This window comes from Podarcis liolepis (genome assembly GCF_965112155.1).
Source record: "Podarcis liolepis genome assembly, chromosome: 11".
NCBI lineage: Eukaryota > Metazoa > Chordata > Lepidosauria > Squamata > Lacertidae > Podarcis > Podarcis liolepis.
Genome location: NC_139565.1, coordinates 24,699,353 through 24,723,649, shown reverse-complemented (window position 1 = coordinate 24,723,649; position 24,297 = coordinate 24,699,353). Strand labels below are relative to the sequence as shown.

The 24,297-nt window shown below is 40.1% G+C and overlaps 1 protein-coding gene across 4 annotated transcripts in view; it reads right to left on the bottom strand.

Annotated features, from left to right (window-relative positions):
- EFNA5 (ephrin A5) overlaps nucleotides 1-24,297 on the bottom strand; it is a 215,280-nt gene that overhangs the window by 130,127 nt on the left and 60,856 nt on the right. For 2 of the 4 annotated variants that reach the window (XM_083464637.1, XM_083464638.1), the window contains exon 1: nucleotides 12,657-12,907. The exons of the other annotated variants lie outside the window; for them this stretch is intronic. In XM_083464637.1, the coding sequence (XP_083320763.1) occupies nucleotides 12,657-12,892 (236 nt within the window). In that variant the 5' untranslated portion in view covers nucleotides 12,893-12,907. Of the gene's footprint in view, nucleotides 1-12,656; nucleotides 12,908-24,297 lie in introns of those variants that run through there. 4 annotated transcript variants of the gene reach the window in all.

Here is a 24,297-nt window from a genome sequence, read left to right as displayed (position 1 = left end):
AATCCTTGTCTTGTCTGCCTGTGCCAGCATCTACCAGTACCAGTTTCTTTTGTCTACCAACTTTATCATCTTCATTAGATACTTAGAAGATTATTTCATGTCACTCTTCTAAGGAATACGTCAGGCAGAAAAATACAAGAGAATTTGAAGAAATTAGAAATGAATGCATTACAGCACTGACAAAATAGGATTTGTAATTTGTACATACTGGACTTGGTGGTCAACTGTATAAGCTACATTTTAATATATTATGTCAAGATGTTGATTTTGACACTATGAGAAGCTGTATCTAATTTTTGAGAAGTAGTTTCTAGTAAATAACTTTGCAATTGTTATCATGCAGCCTATTACATTTATGTATTTTTTTCAAATGGCTGTCCACTTGCCAATCACAAGTGGGTAAGTGAGGGCCTAGAACTCCTTTTTGCCATGTGTGTTTTCTTGGAGCAGTCCTGGATTGTTTCCGGTGGGAGAGGGCAATCACTGAGGCTCCCATTTTGACCGGTACAGCCCGCGATCCCAAATCCCCATGTTGGCTGAGTGAAGTGGTGGGGTGGCAATGAGTAGGGCTGGGTGAGCCGGAGCTGCTTGTTGCTGGGCTGTCTGGTGCTAACTTGCATCTAGTAAATAACTGTCTACTTAGAAGAAAGCCGCACTGAGTTCAGTGGACCTTACTCCCAGGTACGGTGGGGGGGGGGCATAGTGTTTTATCTAGACAGTCAGGGTTCCTCCAGATGGCAAGATCTTTTTGCACAAGGTCAGTGAGGACCACTTGCTTTTAAAATTCTCCCATATATACAGAACTCCCTGTGTGCCCGTGTGGTGTAGTGGTTAAGAGCGGGAGACTCGTAATCTGGTGAACCGGGTTCGTGTCTCCGCTCCTTCACATGCAACTGCTGGGTGACCTTGGGCTTGTCATACTTCTTTGAAGTCTCTCAGCCTCACTCACCTCACAGAGTGTTTGTTGTTGGGGAGGGAGGGAAAGGAGAATGTTAGCTGCTTTGAGACTCCTTCGGGTAGTGATAAAGCGGGATATCAAATCCAAACTCTTCTTCTTGTTTTGGACTGTATATGTAGGTTTCTCCCTCTGTGTCAAATTAACTGGGGTCAAATAAGTATTGTTTCCTTTTTATAATACATGGAAGACAGATCTCCCTTAGGAGGTTCTGGACTCTCCTTCCTTAGAGGTTTCTACACAGAGGTTGGGTGGCCATCTGTCATGGATGCTTTAGCTGAGTTTCCTACATTGCAGGGAGTTACACCACAAGGATGACCCTTGGGGTTCCTTCCAGCTCTGTGATTCTACGTCGTTCTGCTTCAACAATATTTAATTATGTTCCTATCATTTTATGTAATTGTATTTTGTACGAATCATAAAATTATAAATAAAACATGTTCTGTTTACAAACAAACCATTTTAATAGCTATCTTTCTACCGGTAGGAGAGGAAGCATGGGCATAGCCAGGATTTCTGTTAGGGGGGCAAGCTTTTGTTAGGGAGGGAAGAACCTCAAATTTGTATTGATTTTTACTTATTTGGGGAGGGGGCAACTGCCCCCCTGCTCCCCCTTGGCTACGCCCATGGGGGGCCCACAGGAAGGAAACAAGGTCAAAAGGGAGCCACAGTCAGAAAAAGGTTGGGAAACACTGATCTAGTCCAACCCACTGCAATGAAGTATTATTTTTTTCCAGCATGGGGTTCAAAGCGATGACCCTGACACTAAGAATATCACGCTCTACCAAGCTGAGCTATTGCAGCACTCAAATATGGGGTGGACACACCTGTTCCCCCAACACTTTTTCTCAATCGGACCTTACTCCTGCTTTTTCTAAACCTCCCTGTGATCTTCGGAAGAAGAGCTGTATAGAATTGTAATAAACAAATAAACCTAAGTCCAGTTTATTTAAATCGGAACCACTTTCCCTTCACCAAGCAGCCCAATTCTTTAAAGCACGTTTTATCTTGCAAAGTTATTTAAGCAGGGACTATCAAACTGAAATTAAAAAGAAAGGAAAGAATTAGAATAGAAGGAGAAGGAGGGTTTGAATTTTGACTTCCATTAGGTCAGCAGGTTAAGAGTCAATAACCCTAGTTCCATTTCTTGCACAAAGCACTGCTTATCAGACAAGGACTTTTACATTGTTTCTGCAAGAACACACACACACACCAATAATGAAAAAATAACTCCATATCGTTTCAGGCAGAATCGAAAATAGAATTCAGCTTTCTAATATGACTAAAGCAAATCTCATCCAGTCAACCATACAGCCTTTCAAAGCAATTATGCAAAATCTTTTCATTTGGCTATGCTGCCTGCTGCAACTATAGATTTGATAACACTTTTCATGCTATGGAGAGCACTTAAAACTGCTATTAGCACCCACTTCTATTCCTTTCCTATCTAGTGCCTGATTCTACACTAGGGGCTGGCAGCCAAAGAGAAGAGAAGAAAAGGGGGGAATACACATACTTCTCTTTCTTTACTCCTAATGTACAAGTTCTAGCATAAACAAATGATTCTGGTTTCTTGGCATATCTTGGACAAACTAACCCAATAACGTAACAACTCTGCTTGCCTACACATTTAGGATTCACATGCAAAACAGGCACACGGTGATTTTATGGTAAACATCCACAATCCAAATATAGCCAAAACAGTATTTGAAGTTCAGCTCCACTTCATGTACAGTAGAAGCAGGCCGAGAACTGTAGAATAAAAAAATGCCATGCATGTAAGCAGCTTACCACATGGCACTCTCATGAAAAAAATATCTTCCTCTACCTCGCAGCAATAGCTGAAAAGGCTTTTCACACAAAGAGATGGTTCACAACAACATGCTAAGCCAAACCTTGTCTTAGGAAAGATTGTGAAAACATGTGAGTTCCCAAAAGGGAGCTTGCAACTGAATTGTTCTTCCTTGGTCCTTTCTATTCCCATGCCACACTAACCTAAGCCAAGACAAGCCTTGGCTTAGCATGCCAGCCAAACTGAGACTTGTGGTTAAGCTCTCTCCACGCTAAGCTCAAGCCATGGTCAAGGTTTGCCATACTGAGCAAATTCTGTAAAGTTGTGGTCACAGAACAGTTAATGCCACAAACATTTTACAGTATCCCTGCAACGGCTACCAAATATGCTGTAGCCATTAAAAGCCTACTGGTCAACAGTACTGTTATAGATTTAAGGGGGGGGGGAAATCCCCCTAAACCTTAGAAATTAATAAATGCAAGGATTTTGATTATTTGTGACATGACAATGCAAGCTGCATTGGAATTCCTGTGGCTGAACTACAGAGGAACAAGAAAGAGCAATTGAGGGACGTTAACAATACAACAGAACTCCTTCCCCCTTGCCCCGAGGTGTGAACAGAGACTGGGGGTTTGGAAGGTTGCCAGGCTAACTGTTCTGGGAGCAAGGGTGGCTGGGAGGAAGGAGGAGTAAGAAGAGCAGCAGCTGAGATCCATCTAGGGCAGGCTGGCTGCAGAGATGCCTCCAGAGCCAGGGCTAACTGCTATGGGGTACAAACCCCTCTTGAAAGGACCATGCTGTAAGATCTAGACTCCCTCCATATAAGCAGAAGGTGTGAATAGGGGAATAAACCATATTTCTTAAAGCAATTATAGTCTGTGCTACGTCTTCAATTCTCCAAAGGAGCACAGACCCAGTGTGGGTGCCTATGACCACCATGGGCTCTTGTTACTGTTCGGCAGAGAGAGAGGCAAGCACCCGACTTCTGTAATAGTAATTTTCTGCAATTGACGTTCAAGGTCTGTGTGATACGAATAAGCACAACATTGTTAAAATAGGCTTTTAATCCACATCAAAGGTGGCTAACCTGTGAACCTCCAGATGTGGTCGGACCCAACCTCCCCCCATCCTTGACCAGTGGCCATTCTCGCTGCAGCTCATAGGAGCTTGAGTGCCACAACCTCTGGCAGATCACGGGTTTGCAATCCCTAATCTTACAGCACAGGCATATTTGAAAAAGGCAGCAATGGTTATACTGCAGATTTGTTATTGGTAAGGAACTAAATGATTCAGAAGTAAGGACAACGTTTTTAAAAGCATTACAAATCTAAGCAGCAGAAATGACAATATAAACAGAGGTCTCCTACATTGCCTCAAGTTGGTTAAAATAAAACATATTAATTATAAAGCTTAGCATACCATTGACTTATTAGTCGACACTGGTTCATAGCTGACTGGAAATTTCAAGACTGATTTGCTTGTCAAACAGGCAGCGCCATTACATTTCCTTGATAAAGCCTTAGGACAGCTATTCCCTTTCTCATCATCCAGTTGGATGTCATATGAAAAAAAACTGTACAGCCACTGAAGCAGAGAATCATCTGCCATTAGTTTTCAGCTGCTTTCACTATAGGTGAAGATGGTAAGCAGCAATAATGTGTTTTTCTGCAAATAAAATTAATCTTGCAATCTTAATGTGATGTTTTTGATCAAGTTGTTTCAAAAAAGGGTTTTTTTGCATTTTATATACTTTTATCCTTTTTTGGACGAAGCACTGAATTTTTTATGGAAACTGGTCATAACTTGTGTTTAGCGACTTGTTACAAAAGGAAAACCTATATATTGTAGTAACAGCTTAATCTGTTCTCCAGATTTCCAGCCAAGTGTAATGGCTATTTTAACTGATCACCAGCTGAGAAAAATGCAGAGCTGTTTTTAAAGTCTTATTTTTTTAAAAAAAGAAATATTTTTAAAGTATTACAGTTTTACAAATTTACTCACTGCTAATCTATCCAGACAATATATTCATAATAAATTACTACCTCTTACAATGTATTTGGATAAAGGGTGTGTCTTCCACAGTCCAGTAATTATTTATAAAGCTGCTATGTCAAGCATCATCTATTAGTTAGGCTTAAGACACACTTGGATCTGTCAGATACGCCAAGTGTTGGATGAGTAGCCAGCCACCACTTCTCCTGCTAAAGTGCTAACCTGCTGTTTAACTGCTAAACAGTTTCTTTACTGCATTGACAGCCACAAGCAGCTGTTCGGCACTCTTCAGCTTTGCAGCACAAAGAAAATAATGGGCATGGCTCAGTGCAACTCAGTTACCAAATCTTCGCATTCAGGAAAATGTGTTTCAGGCAGACTAGAATTCAGGTCCTTGTGGTGCAAGCCTCATACCATTCAGTGAGACTTACTTCTAAGTAGACATGTGTACATGAGTTGGTGTATAGGATTGCCCAGTTAATCAAGAAGACTTAATTTCAGTATGCACTTTTGAATAAAGCAGTAGCTCTAATCCAAAAGATTAATGTGGAGCACAAAGATCTTTTTTATGTGATACAAGTATGTCTAAAGAGTTACACTATCCTGTTGTAAGTGCAGTTTGCGTGTGTGTGTTAATATGTTATTCTAATACATGGGTAGGCAAACTAAGGCCCAGGGGTCGGATCCAGCCCAATCGCCTTCTAAATCCAGCCCGCATACGGTCCGGGAATCAGTGTGTTTTTACATGAGTAGAATGTGTGCTTTTATTTAAAATGCACCTTTGGGTTATTTGTGGGGCATAGGAATTTGTTCAGATTTTTTTTCAAAATATAGTCTGGCCCCCCACAAGGTCTGAGGGATAGTGAACTGGCTCCCTGCTGAAAAAGTTTGCTGACCCCTGTTCTAATACTATGCAAAAGCAATTAATAGGTACAAGTACCGTGACTGTATTTTTATTACAAACTTATTACCTAATAAATCTTGGTAAATTCAGACAATGAAAGTATTAGAAGATGACCACTGGAAGATATCATGTTGATCTAAGGCATCAATATGTGCCTGCTCTATTTCCAACTATAATTTTGTACTAAGAAATAAGATTTCAAAAGTACTTTGCCATATAAGCATTTTATAGGTGGAACTAAGGCAGGACAGAGAGGGGTCAAGGTTTCATGTTTTGTTCCCACATAAAAAACAAGAGATACAGTATGCCAAATGTCTGTAAAAACAAAATATCATCATAAACGTTGGCAATCTCTCTCACAATCTCAAACATTCTCTATCATTGTTATTTTTCAAAATGAAGACTGACTGTATTTCCTTTGGATACATGTTCCAGAAGTCTCTCAACACATTGCCTTTTTGCAACAGAAGTATACTCAGAAATAATTTAACACACACAACGAAAAACATGCATACCTCCCACACAACCTGACCCTTAGTCACCACCAAGCTCTCCCACACAACCTCCCACTTTCCAAATATTTCAGCTAAAAACAGAAAAAGCAACTTATTGAAAGAATTAGAAAATAACTAACACCATGGAAACACACCAAAGATTTTCTTAAAACAACAACACAACAGTATAAATGCTGATACAGAAACCTATCTATAAATTCTAGGTCAGAAGCTACTTTATAAAGAAACTTATTCAAACATTATCACATATATTAGAAACTGAAGGCTTTTAACACAATATTTCTGCTCATTTAAAATTAATGATTTCCTCCATGGGTTCAAACCAAGACCACACCTATTCATTGGAAGTTGTAGCAAATGAAGTGGAGTGAACATTAATGAATGAGTGAGATCTGGTCCTATTTAGTGTTCTTATTTAGGAACACTGACTAATCTATAGACACATCAGAAGATAGTTATTAGGGTTCTGGTAGCAGGTGACAAGCAAAAAAATTAACCCTCCCCATATGTGGAAGCTGTGGATACAAAATGAAAAGATCTAGGACAAGGCTTCCTCATAAGTCAGGGGATTTTTTAAAAATCCAAAGAGCTTTCTGCATACAAAAAGCTAGAAAGTTGAGGTATGTGCTTTTAACACCATGTAAGCTTCTATTAAGGGTTGAATTAAGAAAGTTAACAATTTTCAGAGGATCAGTAGGTCCATTTGGAGTTGCTTTTTTATTCTGACACATTGGTTTTCTATGCCCCTATGAATCTGTTCAGTCACAATAACTAGACTTTATTCTAAACATTTCAAGAGTAATGATCTTCTAACTGTTCCTGCAGAAGCTCTTATATGTTCATGAACCCTTCCCCAACACTCTCCACCCCAGTTCTCTCTTGGATATCAAGTTATAAATATGATCGGGACAAAGTAATGTGAACCAGCCATTTGTTTAACATAGCTAACCCCAAGCTGTTTGTGCTTTTACAAGCTGTTAAGCTCCATCATTATATCAGAGTCTCCAGGAGCCCAAACAGAAGAAGGTCACGTCTTTGAGAAACTGTACACTCCTTGCTTTGTGGTTTACTCTCTTGGGTTTGGTGCAATATGACCTTTGACATGACTTGGGGCTTGAGGTTAGAAGGCAAAGCTGTTCCAGCAGATTTTGAGGCCAATAGCAGTGTATCAGCAGCCCCAAGACATAGTTGCAAAGTCTGCATAGGATATAATTGTAACAGGTCAGTAAGCAGGATGCTATCTATTAACTTATTCTAAATACTTTTATATTATACTTCCAGGACAGTTTACAAAAACAACATAATACATAATACCAAAAAATGCCACAAAATAAGAAAAGCAACATTAAAGTTGCATCTAAAAAGCTCTGGAAAATAAAAATGTTTTCATTGGCACCGAAAGCACAATAAAGTAGGCGTCAGACAAACCACATTGGAAAGAGCGTTCTAGAACTGTGGTCCCACCACCAAGGCTGCTCTTGTAGCCCTCAACCTCACCTCAGATGACCAGGGCACCACACAAGGCTTTTCTTCACTGTAAAGAATGGGATTGTATCCATTTCCTCTCCCCCAAAATCTGATCTCGAGTTTCATTTACTATAGCCTCCAAGTAAACAGGTTTGTCCATCCATTTAAAAATAGTCATTTGGGCCATTGAGAGACAGAAATTTCACATATGTCCTGTCTTATTTGATTATATATCCTGCTTTTGCTTCATATGCAAACTGCATGCTCAAATCTACTAAAGCCATGAGCTGGGCTGAAAGTTTGAAATAGTTCGTGTATGTTAACCACCATCAACACTTCAAGCAAAACAATGCAGCCAAGAGGAATGCTATGTCTTGCTTTGGCTATTACACATCTTGTTTCTTTCAGAGCTCCAAGAATAAATGAGGAGTGATGCACTAGCAAAAGATAAAGAGGAAAAGAAATGCTGGAAGTGATTGCTGTGAAATATTCACAGACAATTTTTAGAAACTCTCATGTGCAAATGGATAGGGAGAGGTTAATTATAAGTGACACTGTATAATTTCTATTGAAGAGAATCCTGAGGCATGTAAAAAGAAAGGTTACGCTGAAGTCTAATAAAACATTGCACTGGAATGCTTCTTTTTTATATACAGAAGGAAGCTGCTATTGTTTTCTGGCTGGCTAGGCAGCTGGCACGACACTTTGACCTCCAACCCTGACTCAGCAAGGAGCTCATTTATGACCTTAGTAGAAATCAATCAATTAAATGAGATCATTCAGGAGAAAATCTCACAGACTGTTTGTCTTCTACCCACACAGCTATCCTTCCATTCCCAGACACATGGTGGCATACCGGTCCAGTCAAGCCGTTCAATTCACTTGCCTTCATAAACTCACCATTTTTCAAGTACGTTTGATAGGTTCTTTCCTTCAAATTCAAAGCTGCTTTCAGAGACGTGTAAGTGGGTGCGAGCTTTCTATTCTTGCTGTGGATTTGATTAATTTGTGGCATTCATGTGCCTATTTCTATTCAGACAATGGAAATAGACTGGTTTCAACTCCATCTACAAGCAATTTATGCTAGAGACATTTAGATCTAAAGGAGAACAGGGGGTTTTCAGAGCGATTTCTAGCTTATGGGAAAAATCAGGAAAGACAGGAAATAAAAAAGAGGGACCTATTTTTTTTAACACTATTACTAAAAAGCACCTACTTTATTTTTTAATCATTCATTATTACTAAAACACATAGATAACTAGCTGCATTATCACGTGGAACTATTTTAAAAACATACAGCAGAACCATCAAACCTTAAATGGGGATGTACAGAGAAACTTTTACTCCACTGAAGAGCTCAGCATGTCATGTTCACAGCACACAAAATGGGCAAGGCTTACTTATGAAATAGGCCAGGCCTAGGCAAATAAGGGACGCGGGTGGCACTGTGGGTAAAACCACACTGCCTAGGACTTGCCGATTGTATGGTCGGCGGTTCAAATCCCCGCGGCGGGGTGAGCTCCCGTCCTTGGGTCCCAGCTCCTGCCCACCTAGCAGTTCGAAAGCACCCTTAAAAGTGCAAGTATATAAATAGGTACCGCTTTATAGCGGGAAGGTAAACGGCGTTCCGTGTGCTGCGCTGGTGCAGGCTCGCCAGAGCAGCGATGTCACACTGGCCATGTGACCCGGAAGTGTCTGCGGATGGCGCCGGCTCCCGGCCTCTAGAGTAAGATGAGCGCACAACCCTAGAGTCTGTCAAGACTGGTCCGTACGGGCAGGGGTACCTTTACCTTTACCTAGGCAAATAAGCATACATACCCCTTACCAATTGTCTTCTGAAAGTCTTTCATAGGCCTAGGATGCTGTTGTGGAACATGTCATAGGAATATCCCAGATGCAACAATAGCCCACGTTATTTGGATTCACTGTGATCTACCAACTTTCATCGATTGAACTGTGTGAGGCAATGCCATGGCACCCTAACGGAGGTCAGGCAATTTGCTTCCCCACTGTTGCAATATACAGAGTAAGTCACTTTGATGTGAGCTGGTTTGTTATTTTTTTAAATTTCCCCATAATATATCACCGAAGAATATACAGTGGTACCTTGGGTTACATACGCTTCAGGTTACATACATTTCAGGTTACAGACTCCGCTAACCCAGAAATAGTACCTTGGATTAGGAATTTTGCTTCAGGATGAGAACAGAAATCGTGCTCCGGCGGCGCAGCAGCAGCAGGAGGAGGCCCCATAAGCTAAAGTGGTGCTTCAGGTTAAGAACAGACCTCTGGAATGAATTAAATACGTAACCAGAGGTACCACTGTATAATGACTTGCATTACTTACAATAAGCCAAGTAGACTATTGACAAAGCAATATTAAAGGGGAAAGAGTTTTTTAAAATATTACTTATTATAGTTCCTACCTCCTTCCTTGCTTTAATTATTGTTATATATGCATTAAAAAATATTAACTGAATTATTATGCATCAGTATATATAATCTGTGGCTATGAATAAACAGTTGTGAGCAATTCTGTAATGAACTTGTTTGCCCCCAATAAACCAAGATCACAGAAAGTCCAAGATTATCCCTAATCTTCTCTCCAACATTTTTTATTTCAGTTACTGCCCTAGCAAAAATGTTACGCATCCTGTAGGTTTTGAATCTGCACAAACTGGGCCCTGAAGAAAGTGCTCTTTAAACAGGTATCCTATGTACAAGGGATAGGTGATCTGTGGCTCTCAATATCCTGCTAGACTTCATCAGCTCCAGGCAGCAAAACCAGTGCTCAGGAATACTGGGGATTTTATTTTAACACCTGGACAGCCACAGATTCCCCAGAGCTGTTATATACAAAAGCATTAGAATAAAGCACTTAGCCCAAACTGTAAAACAATAGATTCTAGAATTCTACCAACAGAAAGAGTATTTACTTGCTGATGGTCTGTAATACCAAAGTTATCTACTTTTGCAGCTGCTGCAGTAGCAAAACTGCATTAGTATTATTATTTTTTTAAGGCAGATGAATGGTACGGAAATGGGTTGTTTTATTAAATCTACAGATTTAGTCATTTTTATTCATTTTTTTACTAATTGTTCTCAACTGTTAAAGTTTTTATATTTTCGGCACGATCAATGGCTTTTACAATTAAATTTTATTTCAAATGAAATATATTGATCTGAACGGTGGACTGAATACAGTGGTACATCGGGTTAAGAACTTAATTCGTTCTGGAGGTCCATTCTTAACCTGAAACTGTTCTTAACCTGAAGCACCACTTTCACTAATGGGGCCTCCCACTGCCACCGCCACATGATTTCCGTTCTCATCCTGAAGCAAAGTTCTTAACCCGAGGTACTATTTCTGGGTTAGCGGAGTCTGTAACCTGAAGTGTCTGTAACCTGAAGCGTCTGTAACCCGAGGTACCACTGTATGTCATAAGGCTGATAAACTGTGGTGTTTAAGATGGACACAAAACAGGGCTGCAAAACGTACTTCTTGCAATAAGTTGACCTCTCAGTTTACAGAGATGCTGTATGCTTTTCACTTCCTTAAAAGGCTGGCAATTCACTATGGCTGTCACAGTAAGCAAGTTAGTAGTATAATCTGAATGGGCCAACTTGCACACTTTGCTCTTCCCCACTAGCATGCAGAAGAAACAAAACCAAGCCCCAAGGTTTAGGGTTGCATAGAAATCAGGGCTTGTGGTTTCTTTTGTTGGCTGTATTACAAGGAAACATTTACTTGTTTCTGATCCATTAAAAGTCATCCCTTGTCTGTGCTCAAATAGGGAAATGAAAATAGTGGCATGCAAAAAGATCCCAGGATTAACCCGGGTTTCTCCAGGTATGACTAGAAAAGTCTCTTGCCAATCAGCATCAACAATACTGAGAAAGTTGAGCCACTGGCCTGACCTGGTATTAAGACAGCTTCCTTTTTCCTTGACTCAAGGCAATATTAAAATAATGAGGCTTTCCAAATTTATGCATTTTATCAGTACATTAAAAGCAGTATTAAAATAGTACAAATGCAATAATTTAATTCAACAGGAGTAGGAAAATGAGGAACTCTTTGAGGTTAGGCTCTGTTTTGTGTCTATTGCAAAAGTAGCAGAATTCACAAAAGTATGTGTAATAAACATATTAATCCAAACATAATAAACAGTGGCAAACTTTTTTTTTCAACAGCAAGCTATTGAGAAACCATATGCCTACAATTAAGAGTCTGTGTAAGTGTTCCACAGATGTGTGTGAGGAATAATTCAATAAATTCTCTTCTCTTTCTGTATGCAGCTCTCCACAAATTTCCTTCTTGGACCTCTGTAATCAGCAAAGGAGCAGAAATTAAGAAAGCAGCAGCAGCTCTTACCAAATGCTGCTGCCATGTAATGGCAAGTTGAGTTCTGCATGAGGTTCCATTAAAAAAAAACCTACAGCCTGCAGAGTTGCTTCTGTTTACATCTGCAAGAGTGTGAAATTCTGCAACCTTCACTTTGCTCTTAATCCAGCAAAGGGGCAAAGAGCACTGGAACTCACTGGGTCGAGCTTTCAAGCCAAGGCTCTTGCTGATAATCCTCACTGTGATTTCAAGCTCTGATCACATAACCAGTGAACTTTTCACTGTGCTGATAACTTGCTGTCTTGGTAGAGTAAAACATTTCCTCCCACACCCACATCATTTACCAAAAGGAAGAAAGAAGAAGAAGAAGAAGAAGAAGAAGAAGAAGAAGAAGAAGAAGAAGAAGAAGAATGCATAGTCTCTGAGAAATGGAATGAAAGAAGGCTTTGTTCATTTTGATGGTTAAAAAAAAAATAAATGGTAAAGTTATCTGCTACCTAAACAAATAGCGTATAAACCAGACAGTTTCCCCCAGGCTACAAAAATAAGCTTGAATAATCATTCAGTGGAACTTTCCTGATCAAATTGCTAACACCTTTTGTAACCTCACATCCACAGGGAGATAGTGTGGAGCTCAAGCATAGAGAGAGGACTCAGAGCATTCCTCCCGTACAGTGTAAGAGGTTTACCTTATTCCCAAGAGATGAAAGATCTGACATTCTTTTGCAGCTACATAATGTAACGTATATACTCCCATCTGGTAACTTGTTCTGGATCCCTGAAGAATATTTTTTTTCCTTTTACTGCCCATCTCTGGAACATCTAGAAGGGAAACCTCTGTGGGAGAGGCTGTCACAAAGAGAACTGCACTGAAAGGGATTTTAAAGAGAGATGACTGACTGGCGTTGCCACATTTGGGCTGCATTCTCCACCGATTGCTGCACAGCCACAGATTATTAAACAATAATACCTGCTTCTTTTGGAGATGGAAAGCGTAACTGAAAATGTTTCACCGGCAGCTGTTTGATCTAACAAAAAAAGGGTAGACGAGTACAAATTGACTGTAAGAGGTTTCTTGTTCTTTCATGGTATTATATTCATACAGTACCTGGCTTTAACTAGCAATGGCACCCCCTGCTGGCTTCCACTCTGAACTTCCTCACTTTGTTTCTGGCTCCACAAGCATCTGATACAGCCCGAGCCGAATCAAAGCTACCAGGTCACAAATCATTGTTTGCATCAAATCTCCATCCAAAGCTGCTTCACCCAAGCCCAAACTCCCAGGTATCCCATCAATCCTGTGCACTCAGCATTCACAGCATCATATGTGACAGAAACAGACGGATCTACTGTATTTTGCTGAATGCTATGGAAACCACTATTGCCAACAAAAAATGTGGCTTTCTACAACATGCATATGAAACAAAATATCTGCACTCACCACATGCACAAGAGTAAACTGAATTTCTGACACAAGTGCAGTATCTAACCCATGGGGTAATAGAAACCCACAATGACAAAAACATTCGTCCAAGAGTACAGATTTAGAGATTTTCAACAAAGCACAAAGGGGACTCAAGTTTTGACCCAACTATTTTCGTTTGTATTTAAGTCACAAGGGCTGTGGAGAAATGGAACCAGATTCACAGTGAGAGAGCTGCTTCTCACATAGGATTTTGTATTCTTAGCCTGAAAGCTAAGTTTAAAAAAATATAAAGGGATGTAAGCAAGTTTGAAACACGATTTCTCTGTAATATACACAGCACCTGACTCCAGTATTGCTTATTGCTAATATAGATGCTTTTTTTTTTTTAAGTACAAAATGTCTAATAAAAATCAGCAAAATGTATTCTGGCACTGATGTTGAGTAGGCAGGGAGCTGGATTTCCTATTTTATTTTTATTTTTTAAAAAGCACTCATCACAGAGATCTCAGAGCTTTCCAATGTACAGAACTCTGTCCTTCCTTTACACTTTCCACCTCCAGAACTCTGGACTAGATTACCCTCAGGATCCTTGCCAATTCTATAATTCTATGAAATGCTAGAAGTGAAATCCTAAGGAGACATACACAAAACTAAAACCTACTGAAATCAGAGGGACTGCCTTCTAAGAACACTTGTTTAGGATCGGAGAATAAAAGTTCAAATGGTACAGTGTCTATCATTGCTTGGGAAGGGGTATTAAGACAAGGGCAACTTTAAGTCCAGTTCACATCCATATTTACGTAGCTTAGCCATCAGCTACCAAAGAATTTGAGAGCAACCTGCTGTTTCACAACTTGCACTGATACTGCATAACAACATCTTTCTGCCCCACAACTACATTTCCCCCTTTTCATCACCACTGCCGTAGTATCTCAGCGCTCTAACAGAAAATATGGTGTAACACAAGCAGCGAGATTGTTTGAAAGCACATTCCCACCATCATCAATTGGAAACGCTTACTTAAGGAAAACTGCCGCTAATATGTTCCAGTCAGCAATGTCCCTAAGATGACAAAAACCAAGTGTAAAAATATGTGTCGCTTAACCTGATGGCAGGAGCTTTGATCATCCTTCAGGACCATTCATTCTTCCTTCTCATTGACTGATAAACCATCCCATAGTTTCCTGAGCAAACTCTCTGCCTGTTAGTCACAGTGAGGCAAAACAAACCAGTGAAGCTTAAGCTGTACAAACCTCCCTAAAACTATACTGGTTTCCATCTAACCTAGGAACAAGCAGAGACAAAGTGAGTGGGCAAAAACTAACAAACTTCTGGCCTTAGGATTCTTGCTACAGTTTCCTGAGCAAGGGGAGAAGACTGCAAAAAGACAGGCTTATGCTATACCGGCTTCTAGTGATTACTGAGCAGTATGTAAGCTGAAAATGCCAGCAGTCTCAATTGTTTATTCTCACTAAAGAATGAATAATGGAAGTGAGCAAAAAGGAAGCCAAAGAGGTTCAACTGTGCCCTGTGCTTACAAAGTATTCCATGCACATTTGACCACTATCACCATTAAATGTTGTTGCAGAACACGCATTTGAACAAGACCAAGTAAACTTTAGTATACCTTGTACTATCTGAACCTTACATTATCTATCAAAAGGTCTAACTCAAGGCATCAACAATTACTGTCTCTTTATATGGTCAGTTACAAGAAAACGTCGACTCCCTACTTCCCCAACCAAACTTCTAGCAAGACAAAATTAGCAAGGGGTGTGTGGAGTGGAATGCTACTAAATCAATTGGATTGCTTAAGGTTCTATGTCGCCTAATTTCCTCACATCTCCCATATTTTAATGCTGGCATACTTCCAGGACTTTGCAGTGCCAAGATTACATATGTCACAGACCATTTCATTGCATGGAATAGCAGTCTAAAGCTTCCTTTCAAGTTAATTAGCTATAATAGTCAGTTGGGGGGGGGGGAGAAGGGGGGAAAACCTCCAAGATAATGTGACTTCTAGTCAACAAATTTATAAAACAAGAGAAATTGTTTTGCAAACTGGACCGCGAAACACATATCATCAGTCAATATCATCCAATTTTGCAAGAAACACAAAATAAGACTGATAAATGAAAACCACCTTCATTGGGTTTAAGCTAATACGCCATTAATATGAAAAGAATTTGACAGTTTACATAAGGGATGTGACCTGGTGCCAACAACCTCTGGCTTCTCCATTTTCCAGATGGAAGGAGATTAGTCTAAAGCCTTTATTCTCATAAGAAGATTTTCCCCCCATGGAAAAACTATAAAGGACAATTCTGTTCCAAACTTCAAGTCTCCTTCACAAACGTCTACTCAATTCTGGTCCCTTACTAATGCCTATTAAAAGAAGCCCTTGGGCCTGAAGCTGTTGGGAGAAAAAGACTAATGCAAACTCCACTTTAATGCCTGCCTTTAAAAGATCTATTGACAAAAGCAGTGGGGAGAGTTTGGACCAATGTTAACTTAAAGAAAAAGGTTGGTGAGTTTCAATTGTGGATGTGAACGCCTGCTTGAGTTTGATCTTGATGGGCTTAAGGCAGAGAAAAGTTAAGCCTACTTGCATATTAAAAATGCATTAATTTTAAATTCAGTATGTACCATTTCTCTCACTTTGATTTATAAGCATCACTGGAAAAGACTTTGAAGGACATTCCTGTTTAAAATGGTAAAGAGCCACAGCACAGGACACTTTCTCTTCTTTGAAAATGTTAATATGAAAAATTGTCCATTGACAAAGCATGACACCATGTCCCATTAATCCTTAAATACAGTAAAATGGAAAACTAGAGTCTTTCATTGGTCTGTCCAGTGGAAGACATGGGTAGTTAATCAAAGAGAAAACATCTCTCAGATGACTTATCTCTTGCATACAAAAATTCATAACTAGTACATCTAATCAGACTACACACACACACACACACACACACAAACAATATTTATCCTTACCACATCACTATGCAAAAACAGTTGCAGAGCCAAGCAAAAAATTCTCATCACCAAGTTACATGGTCTTGTCCCTGAACTTGTAGTTAGTGTCTGAAATGAAGCACAAGTTAAGGAGAAAAGTTCCTGCTCTTTTCTCCAGAATGAAGACTAAATCTTGGAGGAAAGAGGGCAGAAAACAAGTCCCTGCCCCCCCCCAACAGTAGCTAGAGAAGGCCAGAGCCTGCTCTGACTTTGCACACAGTAGGCACTTACAATCTGGAGTAACCACTGGGTATGGGGTGAACCTAGACAGTTTCCCAATCTAGCTCAGAGATGCCTTTGTGAGTAACATGCACCCTGAGCGTCTGTTGTGAGCACAGGTAAAGCTACATAATTCTGCTTCTTCCTTCGACCCAATGTCCGCTGGATGCAAAAGCAAAGCAAGACCATCAGCTTGCTTTTACACTCAATTGACATTGTGTATCTGACAGGTGCACAAATCTCCACCTTCCTTTTCTAGTTTCCAGTTGGAGGTCAGAGGTTTGTCATGGCTCTACAAAAAAACAAACAAACAAACAAACAAATCCCACATTTCAGCCAACCTGTTGGACTGTGGGGGCAGAAAGTTTCGTTCCTTCTCCTCTTCAGCTCCAGGCTCAGAGGAGGCATTAGATTTATCTTGTTCTCCAAAGCTTGACTCCTGTTTCACCGTGGCAATAGAAGGGGAAGCAAAATTACTGAATCCCAGACATCTACAGGGAATTCTGCATGCCAAGTTCCTACACGCAGTGAGAGCAATTTCTCCCTTCTATTGGGATCTTCAGTGAAATTAATTGCAACTGCGTACGATGCAAGAATGTTCAAATATGAATTTTGCAGAAGACCTCTACAGTTGATTGTGCATTTTGTGACTTCTAATGCATGGAGACATTTGTCCCTTAATACTCATAATAAAAATCACCCACTAAATGCACACTGACCCAGCCATTATAGGACCATCTTGAAATATTAATCAAACAAGTTACTCAACCTTAAGTAACTTGAATGAAAGCCAAAAATTAGCTATATTTAGCTTGCTGTAAGAACAGAACAACTGTCAATTTTACCTTCTTTTAATACACCCCCACCCTTTGGAACAACCTTTCTAGATAAAGATAATTTTTCATTCCCAGCTTTATAAAAGGAAAGATAAGCGTGCTCTAAATCCCTTCACAATAAATGTGCTCTTCTAAAACCTAATAACTGATAAAGTTATGGCAATCAGATAACCAGTTTAGAAAATTGTTTAAGGAAATGAACACTAGTACATCACAGTACTAGACTTCCCTTTAATTGATACAGTGTGCTTTTTTGTCAACTGATCACTTTTTTAACAATCAAAACCTGCAGTTTTATTCATTAAATTAATTTAGAGGTACACTAAACATCAGGGGGTAACCCAGTTAGTAATCCAATAACACTTTTTACAAAATCCATGTCCTGGGGGGCAGGGGAACGTTCCTTTGTTATTTCTGTTAAGTGATACCTGAAAAAAATGTAGCCATGTGGTATGGTTTTGTTCAGTGCTCCAGCCAACCCACCATGCTGTCTTCCAGGATACAACATTCCACTCCCCACCACTCAACTCAATCCCACTTTACACTTGCACATTGATACCACCCTCTAGCTTCTCAGTGCACCTCACCTTGGAAACACTACCAAGGTGGCCTAGTCATGGGTCAACACTTGCTGGACAACACCCAGCAGTGACACCATCAATAAAGCCTCCCCTGCCAACCAAAGGGCCTGAGATGGTTGATCTTGGCAGATGCAAGCTTAAGCACAAACCCTAAATGGCGTGTGAACGTAGTACTAATACCTTGAACCGGGTCCAGTAGTAGCTCTAATGCAACTTACGCCCTTGTTTGTACTCAAGAAAGGCCTTTCCTGCAATATAAAGCTGATCTCTTTGATCAAGTGGAGAAAATCATTTCCCCTACCAACAAAGCACCTGGTATTCAGTGATTTATTGCTATGGATTTTCTTCTTCTGCCATGAACAAAGACTTTAACAAAACAAAAAAAAACCTCTTAGATTGCAGTGATAGCAGTTCACAAAATGAGCCTTCACTCTCCATCCAACTATCATGGGCTGATTACATAAACTAAAAACTGACTTTTATAATCATAACCGTCTCCAGGGTTGAAGATACCTTTATCTGTTTATCTGTTTACACTTATGAATTACTATTTTTAAGTGCAGAGTGGGAAAGATATACTGCAACAGCAAAATAAGCATTCAATAACAGGGAGATCCTAATGTTTCTTCAACTATCTGTAAATACGTGCAATAAGAGGAAGAGGAAAAGATACCATTCCAATTATTGTTTAATACACATTAGATAAGAGAAGCAATGTCCTCACAATAGAATTTCAGAGGAAGCAGTATAACGAAGAGTGGGTTTTCCTTCACTATGAAATGTTCTATGGCTGAGAAGTACAGGGGGGAAGTATCAACTCTTTACAAACTGGAGGGTTTTTTTCTATTGGAAAAGCAATCCTAATCCCTGATCTGCAATGCTGAAGTGTTTGGAGTGGGTAGAGAATTCAAAGATTAATAAGCCAAGAGGTATGAGGTGAAGAGGGTACACGGTTGGGGCATATAGCCACTGCCACCTTGCCCACATCAGCCAACTGTATAAGCTTAAACCATCCCCTCAGACATTGGGTACTTCATCTGTAATTGCAGCAACTGCAGATCATTCTGAAGTCGAGCAACTTTAGCCTCAAAGTGTGTAGACAGCTAGTCATAACGGAGACCCTTCTCACACAGTCAGATTCAGTAACCTCTGGACCAGAGGTCAGCAAACTTTTTCAGCAGGGGGCCGGTCCACTATCCCTCAGACCTTGTGGGGGGCTGGACTATATTTTGGGGGGAGAAATGAACGAATTCCTATGCCCCACAAATAACCCAGAGATACATTTTAAATAAAAGCACACATTCTACTCATGTAAAAACATGCTGATTCCCAGACCATCCGCGGGCCGGATTTAGGCGGCGATTGGGCCTACTCATGCTTTGGACCTTCCAAAACAACTTTGCTGGCCAGGTACTAGAGGATGCAATGCAAGCTGCAAAATGAGCCTGCTTCACAGTTCACCCTGCCACAAGGTACACATGACTATATACACTACCCAGTTTTCAGCCTCTGCATGGATACTTAATTTACTCAGAATTACTGTCCTGAGGTTCTCCAACCATGCTAGAGATCCCTTCCCCCGCCAGCTATGTCCCAGATCCCATTTGTAATTAGAATGGTCAATATTAGAACAAAATCTTTGTAAGTCCCTGCTACCTGCCCACACAGACCTATTTGAGCACTGTTATCTGGCATTGCCAAATAGAACTGAGAAATTTGGGCCACAGATAATAAACTAAGGTCCAGTAGTGGGCACATCCCACACTGTCAGGTGGAAGATTTTAATGCCACCACTCCTCTCAGTGTCCCTTACTCAGAAGAAATGCTTACCAATCCAAACCTCCACCCTCCCAGGCTCTCACCCTAGGGAAGAATCGAAGGCCTAATGTCCACAGTGCCTAGGCTACAGTTCTGTATCCTTGCTGACAGGCAGGGCACCCTTCCACCTCACCAAAATCATGTCCCAAAAGGGTTGCCTACCGCTGAGCCTGTCCTTAGGCAGGCTCTGGACCACACCCATATCTCAGCTGTAACCACTCAGCCAGCTACCAAACATTACCACACACTGCAATCAGCCCAACTCTCCAACTGATGCAGACAAAACACAAACACTCATTTCTGTCTGGGAGAGCAGGCCAGGCAGGGCCCACAATAGTGCCACCAGCCTCTCCCTGTTTAGCCCTCCTGTAGGTCTGTTCCCCTCAAATAAATGCATACAACAAAATAAAAATAGTGGATACCAGAAGACATGAAAGGCACTAGTTAGCAGTTTGACATTTCTATGCAGATCCCACATGTATACATGAAGAAACGGTGAACATTCACAACCGTAATATCTGCAATAATACCATCTTTCTAGTTATACTGTTTTAATTTTACAGCTGTAATGAGAAAGAAATGCAGAGACCCAATTAAGCTTGAATAGAACAGAATTTCCTGACAAATCCCAGCTCAGCAATTTCACACTGGAGCCTCCCTTTGTTGGGAGTATGACGAACGAGGTCAGGAACAGAGTCTCGTAGGAGACTGAAATTATATTCTATTCATTTTGAATGTTGCTATCTTTTCATTTTACTTTTTGTGTAGAGACTAACCTGACCTAGTCAATGTGTCTGTATCTGTCTTGGGGGATCCATAGCTAAGTATCTATATGTTAGATGGTGTAGTTAGGTGTAAGCCACGAAAGGCCTGACATATGAGAGAAAAATATTATCTAGGACTGTAGAACATTGATGATACCTTGAAGTGGCTTTGGGCTGGGAGCTGCAAACAACAACACACAATATTTTGTCACTTTTTCTTCTGGGTCTCAGGCATCTCCTGAGTACCAGTCTGGCCTTGTCAAACAGTTTCTTCATTTCAATGAATAGGCATTGTAGTTATAAAAAAAAATATCTGGTGTAAAAGTTGTCAGGTGCAAGTCCCTGTCTGAGAAACAGGAACAAATGTGCTCATTGTTTTCATCATCTGAATTCACATACTTTGAAATACTGAAACAGTATAATGCCACTTCACATCAATTGTGTGTTTCGCACCATTGTGTTTCAAGTGTCAATGCAAAAGGCAGGCTATCCGTATAAATTAGGCTACAGAGTTCAGGCCTTAAGGAAATGCATATTTGTGTGCGTAAAACAACCCAGGGGGATAATCCACTCTGTAAACAACTTCATCTGCCAGACGTATGGCATGAGAATAAGCAAATTAAGAGGGGTGGATGAACACTTATGTGCTTACAAAATAAGAACAGGTGCTTAACCCACCCTGCATGACATTCGTTTTACTGAACACCCAGCACGATGGAATATGTAGTGTGGGTGAGTCGTTTCCGGCCTGGCAGGAGGCAAATTGGGCAAACATGTTTTCAGGATTTCTGTGAGCAAAAGAAAATTCATAAAGTCAACTCTTTATGATGTACCTAACTTTTAGATTATACTCGGCAAGGTGCCTTATCTTGAAACACATCATTGGTCCATCTAGTTCAGAGTCTCCACTCTGTTCGGAAACTAGCTCTCCAAGATTTTAGGCAGGAGCTTTTCCCTATTCTACTTGAAGACACCAGGGCTTGAACCTGGAACCCTGAACTATGGTCATTCCCCAAGGATTTCATACACCTCTCCAAAACTGAATCAGAGAAATCATTATGATGAAGGACTATTCGTTATTTTAAAACAGTTAGTTTTCTGTTTGTGGTTATTCACTGTTAATGCTGCAGTTACTTCTAGAGAACTCAATTCAGTGCAACTGACATGCACATTTTTGTCTACCAATAGTTTAAGACACACAGTTCCTCTTTTACCATCAAAGATTTGTGACTTGCCCGTGGTGAAATTATGTCAGACTACATCTGTAGAAGTGGTGCTCGATTTCTCCTTCCCAAGAACATTATGCAATCTTCTTGGCCAGGAGCTCTAAATAACCTCAGCCTCCTTCTTAGACATTGAAGTTATACTTGTCACTTGGTATTTGATTAACCAGGGAAGGTAGACGCTCTGGTATAGTGGCAGACAATATAAACTGCTCCACTCCTTTAAAATGCTGCATCAGAAATGACCAATAAGCAAGTGGAAGTCAGCATGCTAAAAATATTAAGCTCCTAGCCAGTCCTCACAGACACTTGCAAGATGGTTCACTAAGTAACAAGCATCACACAACTTTCCCACCGCTTCCAAGCAAAACGTTTTTTCACCAAGATCAGCTTATTTCCATTTCCGATGTCCCCAAAGTAATCCTGTTTGTTCCTTCAACCTTCTCATAGACAGTGTCAAGCCTTAAATTTTACACTGTAAAGTAATCATAATTTTCTCTGCTTCATAACAATACTTGAGAACTGCAAAAAGATAAAAAAAGTTATCAGGCACACAATATGTAAGTTAATACTGTTTTATACCATAAATTGTTCTGCACTGGTTGATGGCTGCTGTAATTATTAGGTCAACAAAGTTTGTGTACCTGGCAAAAGAAAAGTGCTTCAAATTTGGAAACAGAAAATGCAGAACAAAAAAAGTAACAATTTGCCAAGAATACATAGAGAAAATTATCAAATATACTAAGAATGCAAATGGATACATGTCACAAGCCACTGCTTAACTTGAAGAGATATTTGCTCTTTTGAAGTCTTGCCAGAGACCTCAAAGCTGCAAATCAGGCAGCTTCAAAAAAAGTTGTAAGAAAATAATAATAATAAAAAATCATAGCTCCACTAGTCAATAGGAATAATATTACAGATGTCAACAGAAGCAGGATCATACCCATTGTGCCTTCTAAGAACACAGCTCAGTTCTCAAACTGAATGCCTTTCTTGTTATCCTGAAAGCTCAGAAAAATAATCAAGGCATTTTTCATGTAAGCAAGCACACTCTGTTCTAAAGCAACATTGGTAATAACATGTGACAGCAAAGAATTTCACTTCTGAAGCAGAATTTGCTTGGAAAACGTTGGTATCTTTTCTCCTCGCATTATGACAATGCACAGATGATCCACCCCTTCATTTTTTTTAAAAAAGGGGTTATTGAATATAGATAGTCTATTTAAAATCCTGTAGTGCTATGGGCTGTTAAACAAATCTGTAAAGTTAGATTTCAGAATCTGTGAGCTACAGATTTATCGATTAAAAAGAAAATACTTTTTGAGGATAGTTGAACACCCTACTAGCTTATCTGAATTTTTCTCAGTGACATTGCTATCACATAATAAATGTAAATTTAATATTTATTTCTTGTGAGGATACAAAGAATTGCTCCAGACATTATCCAAAGCATTGGAAGAGGTCACGAATAACTCTCTCCCCACTGGCCATTTTCACGTGTGTGTGTGTGTGTGTGTGTGTGAACACACACACAGAGAGAGAGAGAGAGAGAGAGAGAGAGAGAGAGAGAGAGAGGCGAAGACAGCGCTTATCTTTGGATACGAACAAGATGCATATGAGAGGGAGTGTACAGCCTTTAGTTCCAATTACTTAGAAATAAGTAACAGTAAATATTCCTAAGAAGTAAAAGGTAACCACTGTCAAGTATAGAATCAATCCGAATTACCAAACATTTTCACATGAGGGATAGGTGAGGGAGATTGGTTTTTCTGGTATCCAAAACCAGACTTGCCAAATGAAAAAGATTATGGGGAGCTTCATAGCTCTTCCTGCCACCGCCGCCACCCTCTCCGCCAGCGCAAAAGAAAATAGCAAATCTAAACAGCAGCCTCTTTCTTAGAAAACCAATGTGAGCTCAGCTGACATTAGTGGGATTTATAAAGCTATAAAATTGTGTGCCGGCTGTAAGAGTGCTCACTGGCAGCTGTCACTATGAACTTGTTGCTTACATCGGAATCTTCCAGTCCATACCTTCCATGTAAGCGGCAAAACCCTTTCTGTGAATATGACTGTCAGAAAACGCAGTTAGAACTTCATTATCAAGCCCTACTCTGTGTGGTGGTGGCGGCAGCAAAGAAATTCCTCACTGGTTACACAGAGTGCCTTTAGTGGAGCTGATCCAAATGGTTGAGGGCATTCTCCAACCCTGATATGCATGTTCCTGAGAGCTCCTTCACATTTTCTAAGCACTTATAAATAAAATTGCTTATATCTGCTACAGAACAGATGCCAAGATTATAACAGATCAGTTTAAAGTTGTGTCCAGAGCTTGTGTTTTGTGTTACTGGATGAATTTCAGTTGTTGAAGTCTAAGGATATGGACATGGTTCTTGTACAAGCATGGCCTACCAACTGTACTGTTCAACCTATATTCATCTTGGCTCCTAA